Source organism: Macaca nemestrina, chromosome 17, assembly GCF_043159975.1.
Source record: "Macaca nemestrina isolate mMacNem1 chromosome 17, mMacNem.hap1, whole genome shotgun sequence".
Classification (NCBI taxonomy): Eukaryota; Metazoa; Chordata; class Mammalia; order Primates; family Cercopithecidae; genus Macaca; species Macaca nemestrina.
Window position 1 is genome coordinate 63,703,334 of NC_092141.1, and position 15,669 is coordinate 63,719,002.

The 15,669-nt window shown below is 47.4% G+C and overlaps 1 protein-coding gene across 4 annotated transcripts in view; it reads left to right on the forward strand.

Moving 5' to 3' along the window:
- The first annotated feature begins 617 nt into the window (after positions 1–617).
- Positions 618–15,669, forward strand: part of LOC105472227 (CASC3 exon junction complex subunit) — a 35,734-nt gene continuing 20,682 nt past the window's right edge. The window contains exons 1-3 of one of the 4 annotated variants that reach the window (XR_011615830.1): positions 618–904; positions 1,322–1,349; positions 1,678–1,715. Coding sequence is in view for 2 of the 4 variants with exons in the window: in XM_071083106.1 (XP_070939207.1) it covers positions 674–904; positions 1,322–1,349; positions 1,678–1,715 (297 nt within the window). In the remaining 2 variants the exon portion in view is untranslated. The remainder of the gene's footprint in view (positions 905–1,321; positions 1,350–1,677; positions 1,716–15,669) is intronic. The other 3 variants (XR_011615829.1, XM_071083106.1, XM_071083105.1) reach the window with 3 other exon arrangements.

The window sequence follows — 15,669 nt, forward strand, 5'->3', positions numbered from 1 at the left end:
AAACCAAACCAAACCGATAACACTGGCATCATACCAGCCTGCACTTTGGGACAGGTGATGGCTGGGGTGGGAAGAAACGTGAAGAGGAAATGAGAACACAGAGAAAACGCTGCAACAAGAAGTCCTCTGGCTTCACTGCAGACAATTGGTTTCTCCTTCGCTCGTTATCTTAAAAACCGGGCTGGTGTAGCAAATCTGACGCAGCACTACGGCTTTTAAGATTTACCTTGATTCGTGATATTACCAAGCAAAGGAATGCAGTAAATTGACCTGCTTCAAACGTAGGTAGAACTGAGAAACGGAAACAGAAAACCATGAAACAACCCCAGTGTTGCAGTAAAGCTGTGACAGGTCGATGCCTTCCACTCGGGAAGCCCAAGATGGCCGGGCCAGGAACCCGGGAAGCAGCTGAAGTCTCAATTCCCCTCGCCCTAGGCCTGCCTAAGAGAAGTCAGAAGCCGCGCCACGCCCCCTTACATCACCGATAGACGTAATCCGGTTCCGCCGCAAACCTGCCGCAGGCCAAGGCCCCGCCCCGTGTCCCGCCCACCCCAAGCGGGATGGCTGAGCGCCGCACGCGCAGCACGCCGGGACTAGCTAGCGAGCCTCCCAGCAGCCTCCGGGACGGGCGCGGTGCGTAAGTAGCTCGCCGGCGGTGGCCGTTCTCCGTAAAATGGCGGACCGGCGGCGGCAGCGCGCTTCGCAAGACACCGAGGACGAGGAATCTGGTGCTTCGGGCTCAGACAGCGGCGGCTCCCCGTTGCGGGGCGGCGGGAGCTGCAGCGGTAGCGCTGGAGGCGGCGGCAGCGGCTCTCTGCCTTCACAGCGCGGAGGCCGAATCGGGGCCCTTCATTTGCGGCGGGTGGAGAGCGGGGGCGCCAAGAGCGCTGAGGAGTCGGAGTGTGTGAGTGCGCGCAGGCGAGGCGGGGCGGGGTGGGGTGGGGACCGGGCGGCGAGCCGGCCGGCCGGGGGCGGGGTGTAGGTGATGCTAAGTGTCTGGGAGTTGATAGTAGATACTGGGACTTTTTTTGTTGTTTTTACGAGAAAAGGGGAGTTATCCCAGTGCGAGTTTGCATCCGGAGTTCTAAGGGAAGAAGGATTGGGGGTTTCTGGGAGGATGGCAGAGCCGCTGGGGATGGAAAGCGGATGTTTATTCAGAAATCGGGTCTGGAGGGAAGGAGACCAGACCTGCCTTGGCTACTACTTGTCTCTCTCTCCGACCATTTTGTGCTCAGTCTTCAGCTCTTCACCCACATTTCTTTATTGGGCTCTCCACCTCTGGAAATCACAGAACTAACCCATGTCTTCTACTTTCCTTCAGGAGAGTGAAGATGGCATTGAAGGTGATGGTGAGTAGCATCTTTTACCCCATTAGGACAAGAGTTTTTTTTAACATAAACTCAGAAAATCTATTTCCAACTGTCGACATTCTCACACACGGATTTAGGGCCACAGAGTGGCTTTTTGTAGCATAGTGCTTAAGAGCATAGGTTTTAGCAGTGTAGTCTTGTGCAAGTTACTCTGAGTCTGTTTTTCCTTCTGTAAGTGGAGACTATAATTTTATTCACGTTGTAGGTTGATGTCAGAATTAAATGAGACTCTTAGTCTGACCTATAATAAGCAGCCAAAAAATGTTTCTGGGTTTCTGTTTTTCCACATATTTCTGTTTTATTTCAGCTGTTCTCTCGGATTATGAAAGTGCAGAAGACTCAGAAGTGAGTATGACAGGTTTTTTCCTATGGTACAGATCAGAAATGCTTTTAGAAAGTGTACACACCTTCGTTGCAAACGTACCATGACCTCCGTGTTTATCCTCTTGTGTATTCTTCATTTATGCTTCTGAGAAAGTGTTACAGAATGTCTTGTTCTCTTTAGACCTAGGGAAAACTTGGGGCATGCCGTCTCAAGCCACAGGTGTTATACTGTTAGTTGACTTCTCTTCCTGTCTGAAGAATATGAGATTCTAAATAAGAGAATGAGTACATCTTGAAGTCCTCTGAAAGATGTTTGACAGTTTGTTTTATGCAGTGTAGGTTAAGAAGCCAGCCAGTTGGATATTTTTTTCGTGGATTTTTTTTTCCAAATCTATCTGAAGACTTTGAAAGGGTAGGATTCTGAATGTTTTGTGCCAAGAGCATCCATCATTTTATAGGTGGGGATTTCTCTGTTTCTAGGAGAGTTTCCTGTCTTTTGGATAAACTACTAGAGATGCCATCAGAATAAATGTTTGTTTTCTGGGTTGTTGAGTGGAGTCCTGAGTTCTGCTAATGGGATTATATACAGGGGGAATTGGATAGTGGATCAAAGATTTTGTCTATAAATTTTTAGAACCGTTACTACATTTTAGAATCTGTTAAGCCCTTGAAGATGGAACAGTGAACACTATAACAAAATTCCTATCTTTAGAGATCTTACAACTTAATAAGGAAGTCAGACAAACATTCAAGCAATTGTACCACTTGCTGATAGAGGATAGCGCTGGGATAGGGCTAAGTAGGGTGTTATAGCTGGGCACTGAATCCATCCTAGTCAGTCAGGAAAGATTAAGAGTTGACTGGGTAGAATGTGTTCTAGGCAGAGGGAACAACAGTCAAGAAAGCCCATAGGGGCTGGGAGCAGTGGCTCATGCCTGTAATCCCAGCACTTTGGAAGACTGAGGCAGGCGGATCACTTGAGACCAGGAGTTTGAGACCAGCCTGGCCAACATGGTGAAAACCCATCTCTACTAAAAAATAACAAAAATTAGCTGGGAATGGTGATGTATGCCTGTAATTCCAGCTACTTGGGAGGCTGAGACACGAAAATTGTTTGATCCCAGGAGATGGAGGTGGCAGTGAGCTGAAATCATGCCACTGCACTCCTATGTGGGTGACGGAGTGAGACTGTCTTAAAAAGTAAATACATAAAAAAAAAAAAGAGGCCAGGCACTGTGGCTCACGCCTGTGATCCCAGCACTTTGGGAGGCCGAGACGGGCGTATCACAAGGTGAGGAGGTGGAGACCATCCTGGCTAACACGGTGAAACCCTGTCTCTACTAAAAATACAAAAAATTAGCCAAGCATGGTGGCGGGCGCCTTGTAGTCCCACCTACTCTGGAGGCTGAGGCAAGAGAATGGTGTGAACCCGGAAGGCGGAGCTTGCAGTGAGCTGAGATCGCACCACTGCACTCCAGCCTGGGTGACAGAGCGAGACTCCGTCTGGAAAAAAAAAAAAACCCATAGGGGTACAAAAAAGTAATAATACTTAGGATGAATAAGATCTAAACCCAGCGCAATGGCTCACACCTGTAATCCCAGCACTGTGGGAGGCCAAGATGGGCCAGTCACTTGAGGCCAGGAGGTCAAGACCAGCCTGGCCAACTTGGCAAAACTCCATCTCTACTAAAAATACAAAAATTAGCAGGTCGTGGTCACGCATGCCCGTAATTCCAACTACTCAAGTGGCTGAGGCAGGAGAATCCCTTGAGCCTGGGAAGTGGAGGTGGCAGGGAGCCATAATCAACACCACTGTAATCCAGCCCGGGCAACAGAGCAAGACTCTGTCTCAAAAAAATTTAAAAAATAAGAATGACTAAGATCTAGAATTTCATATTTGCAACATGGTGACTACAGTCAACAGTAACTTATTGTATATTTTAAAATAACTATTGGCTGGGCGTGGTGGCTCAAGCCTGTAATCCCAGCACTTTGGGAGGCCGAGGTGGGTGGATCACGAAGTCAAGAGATCGAGACCACCCTGGCCAACATGGTGAAATCCTGTCCCTACCAAAAATACAAAAATTAGCCGGGGTATGGTGGCGCGCGCCTATGGTCCCAGCTACTCAGGAGGCTGAGGCAGGAGAATCGCTTGAATCTGGGAGGCAGAGGTTGCAGTGAGCCGAGATCACGCCACTGTGCTCCAGGCTGGTGACAGGGCAAGACTCCATCTCAAAAAAAAAATGTGTCAATAAAAGAATGTAATTGAATTGTTTGTAACAAAGGATAAGTGCTTGAAGTGATCCGTACCCCATTTACCCTTAACATGATTATTACACATTGTATAGCTATATAAAAATATCTCATGGGCCGGGCGCAGTGGCTCACACCTGTAATCCCAGCACTTTGGGAGGCCGAGGCGGGTGGATCAGCTGCGGTCAGGAGTTCAAGACCAGCCTGGCCAACGTGGCAAAACCCTGTCTCTACTGAAAAGAAAAATTAGCGCCGGTTGCGGTGGCTCAAGCCTGTAATCCCAGCACTTTGGGAGGCCGAGGCGGGCGGATCACAAGGTCAGGAGATCGAGACCATCCTGGCTAACACCGTGAAACCCCGTCTCTACTAAAAAAATACAAAAAACTAGTCGGGCGTGGTGGCGGGCGCCTGTAGTCCCAGCTACTTGGGAGGCTGAGGCAGGAGAATGGCATGAACCCGGGGGGCGGAGCTTGCAGTGAGCCCAGGTCGAGCCGCTGCACTCCAGCCTGGGGCACAGAGCAAGACTCCGTCTCAAAAAAAAAAACACAACAACAAAAAAAAGAAAAATTAGCTAGGCGTGGTAGCTGGCGCCTGTAATCCCAGTGACCCAGGAGACTGAGGCAGGAGAATTACTTGAACCCAAGAGGTGGAGGTTGCAGTGAGCTAAGATCGTGCCATTGTGCTCCAGCCTGGGCAACAAGAGCGAAACTCTGTCTCAAAAAAAAAAATCTCACGTACTGCATAAATATATATACCTTCTATGTACTCACAAAAATTAAAAACTTTCTTTTCTTTTTTTGTTTGAGATGGAGTCTTGCTCTGTAACCCAGACAGGAGTGCAGTGGCGTGATCTTGGCTCACTGCAACCTCCGCCTCACAGGTTCAAGCAATTTTCCTGGCTCAGCCTCCTGAGTAGCTGGGATTACAGGTGCACGCCACCACACCCGGCTAACTTTTGTATTTGTAGTAGAGACGGGGTTTCACCATGTTGGCCAGGCTGGTCATGAACTCGACCTCAGGTGATCCGCCCGCATCATCTTCCCAAAGTACCAGGATTATAGGTGTGAGCCACTGTGCCCAGCCCTCTTTTTTTTCTTTTTTTTTTTTTTTTAAGAAGAGGCAGGGTGGCCGGGCGTGGTGGCTCAAGCCTGTAATCCCAGCACTTTGGGAGGCCGAGACGGGCGGATCACGAGTTCAGGAGATCGAGACCATCCTGGCTAACACGGTGAAACCCCGTCTCTACTAAAATACAAAAAAAAAAAATTAGCCGGGCGAGGTGGCGGGCGCCTGTACTCCCAGCTACTCGGGAGGCTGAGGCAGGAGAATGGCGTGAACCCGGGAGGCGGGGCTTGCAGTGAGCTGAGATCCGGCCACTGCACTCCAGCCTGGGCAACAGAGCTAGACTCCGTCTCAAAAAAAAAAAAAAAAAAAAAAGAAGAGGCAGGGTATCACTCTGTTGCCCAGTCACCCAGGCTGGAGTGCAGTTGTGGGATCACAGCTCACTACAGCCCCCAATTGCTGGCTTCAAACAGTCCTCCTACCTTGACCTCCCAGAGTGCTGAGATTACAAGCATGAGCCGGCATGCCCAGCCAAAAAAAATTAATTTTTTTTTCTTTTTTGAGACAGTGTCACTCTCTTGCCCAGACTGGAGTGCAATGGCTTGATCTCAGCTCACTGCAACCTCTGCCTCCCAGGTTCAAGCCATTCTCCTGTCTCAGTCTCCCAAGTAGCTGGGATTATAGGTGCATGCCACCACGCCCGCCTGATTTTTGTGTTTTTAGGAGAGACGGGGTTTCACCATGTTGGTCAGGCTGGTCTCGAACTCCTGACCTCAGGTGACCCACCCGCCTTGGCCTCCCAAGGTGCTGGGATTACAGGCATGAGTCACCATGCCCCCCAATTTTTTTTTTTTCTTTTTATTTTTAGATGGAGTCTCGCTCTGTAGCCAGGCTGGAGTGCAGTGGTACAATCTTGGCTCACTGGAGCCTCCGCCTCCCGGGTTCAAGTGATTCTCCTGCCTCAGCGTCCCGAGTAGCTGGGACTACAGGTGTGCACCACCACACTCAGCTAATTTTTGTATTTTTAGCAGAGATAGGGTTCCATCATGTTGGCTAGGATGGTCTCCATCTCTTGACCTCGTGATCCATCCACCTGGGCCTTCCAAAGTGCTGGGATTACAGGCATGAGCTACTGCGCCTGGCCCAAAATTTTTTTTAAAAAGAGAGAAAGCCCAGATAGAGAAAATAGCGTTTGGGAACTTGGGAGTAGTTAGGTGTGACTGGAGCGTTGTTGGTACAGGATAGGTATTAGAAATAAAGACAAATTGGTGAGCAGGGGCCACCAATTGGTGAGGTGGGACGATTGCTTGAGCCTGGGAGGTGGAGGTTGCAGTGAATCAAGATTGCACCCCTGTACTCCAGCCTGGGCAACAGAATAAGACCCTGTCTCAAAAAAAAAAAAAAAAAAAAAAAATGATGTGATTGGATTTCTTTATTTTTTTAAATTTTTATTTCCTTTTTTTTTTTTTTTTTTCTCTGAGATGGAGTCTCACACTGTCACATGCCCAGGCTGGAGTGCAGTGGTACGATCTCGGCTCACTGCAGCCTCCACCTCCCAGGTACAAGCGATTCTCCTGCCTCAGCCTCCCAGGTAGCCAGGTAGCTGGGACTACAGATGCACGCCACCACACCCAGCTAATTTTTTTTTTAATTTTTAGTACAGATGAGGTTTCACCATGTTGGCCAGGCTGGTCTCGAACTCCTGACCTCAAGTGATACACCTGTCTTGGTCTTTCAGAGTGCTGGGATTACAAGCATGAGCCACTATGCTTTGTCTGATTTAAATTTTAAAGAAGTGTTTTTCAGATCCAGAGAACACTTGCATCAGAAAATCCAATTGGCCATTCTCTACTGAAACAGACTCTTGGGAGGGGCATTGGGGACTCAGACATTTATGTATTAAAGAATATCCTAGGTTGGTGCTCTGTACTGTAAAATTGGAGGATTCTTTTACAGCAGTTATTTTGTCTGCAATTAAGAGGAACAAGATCAGAGACAGAAAAGCTAGTTAAGAAAGCTGTTTTAGGTGTCCACTTAAGTACTTAGCGTGGCATGGAGTAGAGTTGTGATATTGAAAATAGAAGTGGACAGAATTCAGAGTTACAAGTGGTTTTGGGATGGGGAATATTTGCAGTACAGCTGCTTTTTGATTCATGGTGTAGTTATATCCCATCCTGGTAAACCCATCGTAAGTTCAGAAGTTGAAGACAACTTCTTGGCTAACTTGGAGCAGCAGCTCTCTGTTGCTATCTAGCATCTCAAGGAGTATGATTTTTTTTTTTCTTTTTCTTTGAGACAGAGTCTCACTCTGTCTTACTCTGTCTGCAGTGGCGTGATCTCAGCTTACTGCAACCTCCGCTGCCCGGGTTCTAGCGATTCTCGTGCAGCAGCCTCCCGAGTAGCTGGGACTACAGGTATCCGCCACCATGTCTGGCTAATTTTTTTGTATTTTTAGTAGAGACGGGTTTCACCGTGTTAGCCAGGATGGTCTCGATCTGCTGACCTCGTGATCCACCTGCCTCGGCCTCCCAAAGTGCTGGGATTACAGGTGTGAGCAACCGCGCCCAGCCTTTTCCTTTTTTTTTTTTTTTTTTTTTTTTTTTGAGGCGGAGTCTTGCTCTGTTGCCCAGGCTGAAGTGAAGTGGCGCAGTCTCTGCTCACTGCAAGCTCTGCTCTGTGAGTTCAAGCCATTCTTCTGCCTCAGCCTCCCGAGTAGCTGGGACTACAAGCGCCCACACCACGTCTGGCTGATTTTTTTTGTATTTTTAGTAAAGACAGGGTTTCACTGTGTTTGCCAGGATGGTCTCGATCGCCTGACCTCATAATCTGCCCTCCTTGGCCTCCCAAAGTGCTGGGATGACAGGCGTGAGCTACTGCATCTGGCCATCTTCTTTATTTTTTAAAAAATATTTTAAGGCCGGGCGCGGTGGCTCAAGCCTGTAATCCCAGCACTTTGGGAGGCCGAGACGGGCGGATCACGAGGTCAGGAGATCGAGACCATCCTGGCTAACACGGTGAAACTCCGTCTCTACTAAAAAATACAAAAAACTAGCCGGGCGAGGTGGCGGGCGCCTGTAGTCCCAGCTACTCGGGAGGCTGAGGCAGGAGAATGGCGGGAACCCGGGAGGCGGAGCTTGCAGTGAGCTGAGATCCAGCCACAGCACTCCAGCCTGGGCGACAGAACAAGACTCGGTCTCAAAAAAAAAAAAAAAAAAAAAAAAATTAAATAGAGATGGGGTCTCTCTATGTTGTCCAGGCTGGTCTTGAACTCCTGGGCTCAAGGGATCCTCCCACCTTAGCCTCCCAAAGTTCTGGGATTACATGTGTGATGAGCCACTGCACCCAGCTGAGAAGTATAGTTTCTACTGAATGTTTATGGCTTTCACATCACCATAAAGTCAAAATTATAAGTTGAACCATCATACATCAGGACTGTCTGTAGTCACTAGAGATTGGAAATGCTGGAAAAACCGACAGGCAGTATGGAGTGTTCATTGAGTTTTGGGGATTGTGAATTTATAACAGCTTACCATTCTATATGTAAAGGAGTTCGGATGTTATCCTTTTTTTTTTTTTTTTTTTTTTTTTTGAGACGGAGTCTCACGCTGTTGCCCAGGCTGGAGTGCAGTGGCGCGATCTCGGCTCACTGCAAGCTCCGCCTCCTGGGTTCACGCCATTCTCCTGCCTCAGCCTCCTGAGTAGCTAGGACTACAGGCGCCCGCCACCGCGCCCGGCTAATTTTTTGTATTTTTAGTAGAGACGGGGTTTCACTGTGGTCTCGATCTCCTGACCTTGTGATCCGCCCGCCTCGGCCTCCCAAAGTGCTGGGATTACAGGCTTGAGCCACCGCGCCCGGCCTTAGGAGTTCGGATGTTATCCTAATGGCAAGGAAAGAAGTACCATTGAAGGCTTAAATGTGGAGGATGAATTGTGGGTGAGGCACAGAGGAAGACTAGAGGCAGAAGAGCTGTTTAGAGGTTGTTAGGATAGTCCAAGGAGCATGACAATGGTGTCCTAAAGAAGGTTCATACTTGTGGGAATGGCAAGATGTGGACAGATGAGAGAGAGATTCTAGTGTTACTAACAACCCCTTCATTGATTGAATGTGGAACCTGAATTAAGGAGTCAAAGGAGGCCAGGCACTGTGGCTCATGCCTATAATCACAGCACTTTGGGAGGCTGAGGCAGGTAGATTGCTTGAGCCTAGGAGCCTGAGACCCACCTGGGCAACGTGGAAAAATCCCATCTCTACAAAAGAAAAGTAGGAAACAAAATTGTCCGGTCTTGCTGGCGCAGGCCTGTGGTCCCAGCTGCTGAGGAGGTTCAGACAGGAGGATCATCTAAGCCCAGGGAGGTCAGAGCTGTAGAACTATGATCACTCCACAGCACTCCAGCCTGGACAACAAAGTGAGACCCTGACTCAGAAAAAGAAAAAGGAGTCAAAGGAATGTGCAGGTTGATGAACTGTTAAGGAAGGGACAGCAGGAGAAGAATTCTGAAAGGACAGTGGTGGGTTAGGTTTTGGATGTTTTGAGATTGAGAAGGTGTGGGACTTTCAGGTGGTGATATCTGGTAAACAGCTTTTGATTCTTAATTGCTCATACCTTTCTGAGTTTTCATTTCATTTTTGAGTTTTTCCAATTCTGATTGATGTTCTTTCATGCCTTATATGATTTTCTTAATGTCTTTTTAGCTCATTTTGAAATAGAAGTTGCGATTTTGATATAACATGTGGATATCTTTCTGGCATGCTTTCATTGTCTGTAGGAATGCTATTTTTTTTCTTATTATAACTTTATACGAGATTTAACTTCTATATTTTCTGTTCATTTTTATGTAACGTTAATTTTCCTGGTCTTTTAGAAGGAAGCATGATTTAGAGTAACTTCTTCTAACTTCACAGAGCTCCTTCTTCTGTTGTTTTTCTGTGGTGGTGAGAAATATGGTGACTTGCTTTCTGAGGTTTGTTGCTTTTGTTCCCTTTCCCAGCTTGTTCTGGACCATCCCTGTCCTACTGAATTTGGTTCTGCTCTCAACAGTTTCTCTTCTAGGAACTCCCTTCTAGGACAGTGTAGGGCTCTGTCCCTAGAAGGGAGCCCTGGCAGCCAGGTCAGCTTCATCCCTTCAGACCTTTTTTTTTTTTTTTTTTTTTTTTTTGAGATGGAGTCTCACTGTGTCACCCAGGCTGGAGTGCAGTGGCGCAATCTCAGCTCACCGCAACCTCTGTCTCCCAGGTTTAAGCGATTTTCCTGCCTTAGCCTCCCCAGTAGCTGGGTCCTCGTGTGCCACCATGCCCGGCTAATTTTTGTATTTTTAGTAGAGATGAGGTTTCACCATATTTTCCTGCTGGTCTCAAACTCCTGACTCAGATGATCCACCCACCTCAGCCTCCCAAAGTGCTGGGATTACAGGCGTGAACCACCGTGTCCAGCCAGACCTTTTGACCACAGGGCCCTTACGGTCCCTTGGTAGAACCCTTGCTAGTTTTTGTTGTTGTTGTTGCTGTTGTTTTTAGATGCCAGACTGGAGTTCTGTCACCAGACTGGAGTTCAGTGGCGTGATCTCTGCTGACTGCAACCTCCACCTCCCGGGTTCAAGGGATTCTCCTGCCTCAGCCTCCCAAGTAGCTGTGATTATAGGCACATGCCACCACACCCAGCTAATTTTTGTATTGTTTTAGTAGAGATGGGGTTTCACCATGTTGGCCAGAATGGTCTCGAACTTCTGACCTCATGATTTACCCACCTCAGCCTCCCAAAGTGATGGGATTACAGGCATGAGACACCGCGCCTGGCCCCCTTACTAGTTTTAAGTACAGTTTTCAGTTTTCACAGTTGTACTTTCCCTTGATTACCTGTTGATTATTTCAGTGTTCTCCTGTTCTCAGGTCCATTTGCTTTCTCTGCTTTCTCCTGCGTGGACACCAATACTGTACAGGTCCTATAGCTGTTGGTGGTTTGTTATGTACTTACATTTTGGGTCTTGGGGGATACCTGGTAACTTAGCTTGTTGCAGTGTTGTCTGAAGGTTTTGGTTTCTTTTTTGTTTTTTGAGACAGAGTTTTGCTGTCGCCCAGGCTGGAATGCAATGGCTCACTGCAGTCTTTGCCTCCCAGGTTCAAGCTATTCTCATATCTCAGCCTCCTACATAGCTGGGATTACAGGTGCGTGCCACTATGCCTGGCTAATTTTTGTATTTTTAGTAGAGACGTGGTTTTACCATGTTGGCCAGGCTGGTCTCAAACTCCTGACTTCAGGTGATCCACCCACCTCGGCTTCCCAAAGTGTTGAGATTACGGGCGTGAGCCACTGTGCCTGGCCAAGGTTTGGTTTGGATCTTGGTTTTGCTGTCCAGAGCTCTCATTCCATGTGGAGATTTGAAGACAGATAAAACTGTGCCACTGCCATTTTCTGAGAGTCTTCCAAGAATTCTTTTTTTTTTTTTTGGAAATGGGTCTCCTTATTTTGCCCAAGCTGGGCTTGAACTTGAACTTACAATCCTCCGACATCAGCCTCCTGAATAGCTCAGACAATAGGTTCATGCCACTGTGCCTGGCCAAAAAAAACTTGTTAAAGAAACTTGACTGAGGGAAGGTTAAAGAGATGGTAGTTGGAAAGGTTGCTTTGAGAACAAGAGGTGATTTAGTTGCTTTTTAAAAAATTAGGAGAGTCTCAAATATGGTCAAAGATTGAAGAAAAGATAAAGGGGGGAAAAAAGGGAATAGATAATAATATTGAGTACTGGTATTTTTGACTGAATATATGAGAAGAAGTAGGAACCAGACAAAACAGGCATCTTCCATTGTAATTACAGAGAAGTGGGAAGGAAAGGTATGTGCAAAGGAAGATTAGAAAGGAGGGAAAAGCCGGGTGCGGTGGCTCACGCCTGTAATCCCAGCACTTTGGGAGGCCGAGGCACGAGGTCAGGAGATCAAGACCATCTTGGCTAACATGGTGAAACCCCATCTCTACTAAAAATACAAAAAAATTAGCCAGACGTGGTGGCGGGCACTCGAGCCTAGGTGACAGCGTGAGACTCCATCTCAAAAAAAAAAAAGGGGCGGGGGGGACAAACGAGGGAATAGATAACAATATTAAGTAAGCACTGGTATTCTTGACTGAGTACGTGAGAAGATGTAGGAACCAGACAAGAGAAGTATCTTCCATTGTAATTAAAAGTGGGAAGGAAAGGTATGTGCAAAGGAAGTTAGCATTCCCTTCTGTGCTTTGTTTTTGTGAAACAGAAGGATAGAGCAAGCCAGGCACTGTGACTCACACCTGTAATCCAAGCACTTTGGGAGGCCAAGGCAGGAGGATTGCTTGAGCCCAGGAGTTTGAGACCAATCTGGGCAATAAAGTGAGACCCTCTCTCTACCAAAAAACTAGCCTGGTGCAGTGATGTGTGCCTATATCCCAGCTACTTGGGAGCTTGGAGTGGGAGGATCCCTTGAGCCCAGGAGGTTGAGGCCACAGCAAGCTATGATTGCACCACTGCACTCCAGCCTGGGTAACAATGTGAGACTCTCGAAAAAAACAAAAGAATGACATCTTCAAAAAGAGTGTGTGTGCATGCGTGTGCGTGCGTGCGTGTGTGTTTAACCCCCTTTGGCAATGGAGTAGTCTGTTGTAGGCCTGGAGAAAGCAGACATTTGAATTGATCCAGTTCCAGGCATATGAGAGTGGCAGGAGAATTGGGATATTACTAGTAGTGATTGAAATGAATGAACTGTGGAGTCTAGAGAGAGAAGAAAGTGAATGTGAGAAAGGACTGATAGATAGGCAGAAGTTAGAAGGATCAAGGTAATGGACATATTAAGAAATTAGAGGCCGGGCGCGGTGGCTCAAGCCTGTAATCCCAGCACTTTGGGAGGCCGAGACGGGCGGATCACGAGGTCAGGAGATCGAGACCATCCTGGCTAACCCGGTGAAACCCCGTCTCTAGTAAAAAATACAAAAAAAAAATAGCCGGGCGAGGTGGCGGGTGCCTGTAGTCCCAGCTACTCGGGAGGCTGAGGCAGGAGAATGGCGTGAACCCGGGAGACGGAGCTTGCAGTGAGCCGAGATCCAGCCACTGCACTCCAGTCTCGGCGACAGAGCAAGACTCCGTCTCAAAAAAAAAAAAAAAAAAGAAATTAGAGACGAGAGAGTTAGGAAACAACTAGGAATAAGAGGCATTTTTAAAAAAACTGATTTATTGTGACTAGGTGCTGTGGCTCATGCCTGTAATCCCAGCACTTTGGGAGGCTAAGGTGGGTGGGTCACGAGGTCAGATCGAGATCATCCTGGTTAACGTGGTGAAACCCCATCTCTACTAAAAATACAAAAAAATTAGCAGGGCGTGGTGGCGGGCGCCTGTAGTCCCAGCTACTTGGGAGGCTGAGGCAGGAGTATGGTGTGAACCCGGGAGGCGGAGCTTGCAGTGAACCAAGATGGCGCCACTACACTCCAGCCTGGGTGACAGGGCGAGACTCCTTCTCCAAAAAAAAAAAAAAATACTGCTTTATTGAGATACAATTCACATAATGTACAGTTCATTTATTTATGAAGTGCATAATTTAGCCAGGTGCGTGCCTGTACTCAGCTACTTAGGCTGAGGCAGGAGGAATGGTTGGCCCAGGAGTTCGAGACCGGCCTAGGCAATGTAGTGAGACCTTATCTCTCTTTATTTGTTTGTTTGTTTATTTTTGAGACAGAGTCTTGCTCTGTCACCCAGTCTGGAGTGCAGTGGCACAATCTTGGCTCACTGCAACTTGAGCCTCTGGGCTTCAAGTGATTCTCGTTGGTCAGCTTCCTGGGTAGCTGGGGCTACAGGCATATGCCATATGCCAGGCTAATTTTTAGTATTTTTAGTAGAGATGGAATTTCGTCGTTTTCGCCGATCTGGTCTCAAACTCCTAGCCTCAAGTGATCTGCCTGCCTCAGCTTCCCAAAGTTCTGGGATTACAGGCATAAGTCACCACGCCTGGCCCGTAAGACCTTATCTCTATAAAAAATAAAAAATTTAGCCAGGTGTGGTGGCATGCACCTGTGGTCCCAGCTACTTGGCAAGCTGAGGCAGGAGAATTGTTTGCGCCCAGGAGGTCAAGGCTGCAGGGAGCTGTGATCACGCCACTGCACTCCAGCTTGAGTAACAGAGTAAGACCCTCATCTCAAAAAAAAAAAAAGGAAGAAACCCAGTTATCCCATCCTTCCTGTAGCCTTAAGCAACCGCAAATCTACTTTCTGTCTCTGTTGATTTTCCTATTCTGGCCTTTCATATGAATGGAATTATGTAATATGTAGATTTATGTGTCTGTCCTCTTTCAGTATAGTGTTTTCATCTGACTTGTAGCATGTGTTAGTATTTCATTCCTTCTTTCTTCCTCCCCACCCCAGCTTTATTGAGGTATAACTCACAAATAAAAATTGTGTACATTTAACACATACAGTGTGGTATCTTGATACATGTGTACCTTTTGGAGTACCACAGTTAAGCTAATTAACATGTTTGTCACTTCACATAATTAACCTTTTTGTATGTGTGTGATGAGAACACTGAAGAGCTACTCTTTCAGCACATTTCAAGTTTACAATATGTTATTTATTTTTATTTTACATAGTTTAAAAAGAGACAGAACCTTTGTCACCCAAGCTGGAGTTCAGTGATGCAGTTACAGCTCACTGCAACCTGAAACTCCTGGGCTTAAGCGATCCTCCCATCTCAACCTCCTCAATAGCTGGGACTACAGGCGTGCACTACCATGCCCAGCTAATTTTTTTTTTTTTTTTTTTTTTGAGATGGAGCCTTGCTCTGTCGCCCAGGCTGGAGTGCAGTGGCGTGATCTCAGCTCACTGCAAGCTCTGCCTCCTGGGTTCATGCCATTCTCCTGCCTCAGCCTCCCGAGTAAATGGGACTACAGGCGCCCGCCACCACGCCTGGCTAATTTTTTTTGTATTTTTAGTAGAGACGGGGTTACACCGTGTTAGCCAGGATGGTCTCTATCTCCTGACTTTGTGATCCGCCCGTCTTGGCCTCCTAAAGTGCTGGGATTACAGGCGTGAGCCACCGTGCCCGGCCTCACCCAGCTAATTTTGAAATTTTTTGTAGAGGCAAAGAATCGCTGTATTGCCCAGGCTGGTCTTGAACTCAGCTTCAAGCAATCCTCTAGCCTCAGCTTCCCAAAGTATTAGGATTACAGGCATGAGTCACCATGCCTGGCCAAGTATGTGGTACGTTATTATTATTATTATTTTAGACGGAGTCTTGCTTTGAGTGCGGTGGTACAGTCTTGGCTTACTGCAACCCCTGCCTCCCAGGTTCAAGCAATTCTCCTGCATCAGCCTCCTGAGTAGCTGGGATTACAGGCGCCCGCCACCACGCCCAGCCAATTTTTGTATTTTTGGAGAGACAGGGTTTCACCATGTTGGCCAGGCTGGTCTCGAACTCCTGACCTCATGATCTGCCTACCTTGGCCTCCCAAAGTGCTGGGATTACAGGTGTGAGCCACCATGCCTGGCCAGTACGTTATTATTAACTGTGGTTACCATGCTGTACATTAGGTCTCCAGAACTTATAACTGAAATTTTATATCCTTTTACCATGATCTTCTCATTTTCCCTACCCTTAAGCCCCAGACACCCCCTTCCTACTCTGTTTCTGTGAGTTTGACTTTAGATCATGTGAT